The 903-nt window shown below is 38.8% G+C and overlaps 1 protein-coding gene across 1 annotated transcript; it reads right to left on the bottom strand.

Annotated features, from left to right (window-relative positions):
• Positions 1–202: 202 nt before the first annotated feature.
• On the bottom strand, positions 203–526 carry LOC149443274 (fucolectin-4-like; the record flags this gene model as incomplete). Its single annotated transcript, XM_089655677.1, has 1 exon — positions 203–526. A coding segment is annotated over one exon (324 nt), but the record flags the coding sequence as incomplete, so codon positions are not given.
• Positions 527–903: the final 377 nt, after the last annotated feature.

Genomic DNA, 903 nt, shown 5'->3' on the forward strand with positions numbered 1-903 from the left:
CTATGATGTGGATTATGAGGGGTAAGATGGGCGGGTAAGAAGGTAGAATATGAAATATAGAATATGATATTAAGTAATGACAAAATTGTCACAGAATGAACAGGCCCTTAATAGAAACAAAAAAACAGCTCTAATCTATAAGGGTTATATAGTTGTGAGAGGTAAAGTGGTAAAAGAAGAAAAAAATATATAAAAATCATCCTTACCTGGCATTATTGTTTCCGTTGTTGCTCAGAGTGTTTCCAACGAGGATTTCAGCACCATTCAGTCTCTCACTACAGCAGTCTCCTCTATTAGTGATGGAGATGTAGGCAATTTTGTATGGTTTCAGCAGATCCACCCTCCACCAGGGAGACAGTTCATTGTGTGTATGTGAGCAGGAACCGTGATGAAAGTTCCAGTCTTGGTTCCCATCTATTGCATTTATTGCTGCTGACTTGAAGCCGTAGTTCACACTGTCTAAAATTGTGGACTGAGTTGCTCGACCATGAAGGGCAACATTCCGATATGTGAGAGTAGAGCTCCATATTATTCAATGTATACAGAGTAAGAGAGAGGAGAAACACATGGGGGATTCGTAATAGCTTTTATCATGATAGACATTTTGAAAATGTTCTTTTAGTTATAGACATTTACAACTATCACTGTGTCTTTTCACCTTACAAAATTGTCACAGTAATAGCCCTCCACCTCTTGTGCTGTCATTCATAGTAAGTGTGCTAATTCTCGCCAATAATAATTTCATGCTTGGACATAAGGTCAAGTGGTGACCCAACTCAAACACATGTAACCCAACTTGGGTTGGCATCCGTAGATTAACAAACACTGTTCTGATTATTATGTGGCTGTTCAACAGATTAGGGTCCTTCTTTGAAGCAGGGAAATACCAATCAAGTGAATGGA

Source organism: Staurois parvus, unplaced genomic scaffold (assembly GCF_062004578.1).
Source record: "Staurois parvus isolate SC_StPar_1 unplaced genomic scaffold, SC_StPar_1.0 ptg000860l, whole genome shotgun sequence".
NCBI lineage: Eukaryota > Metazoa > Chordata > Amphibia > Anura > Ranidae > Staurois > Staurois parvus.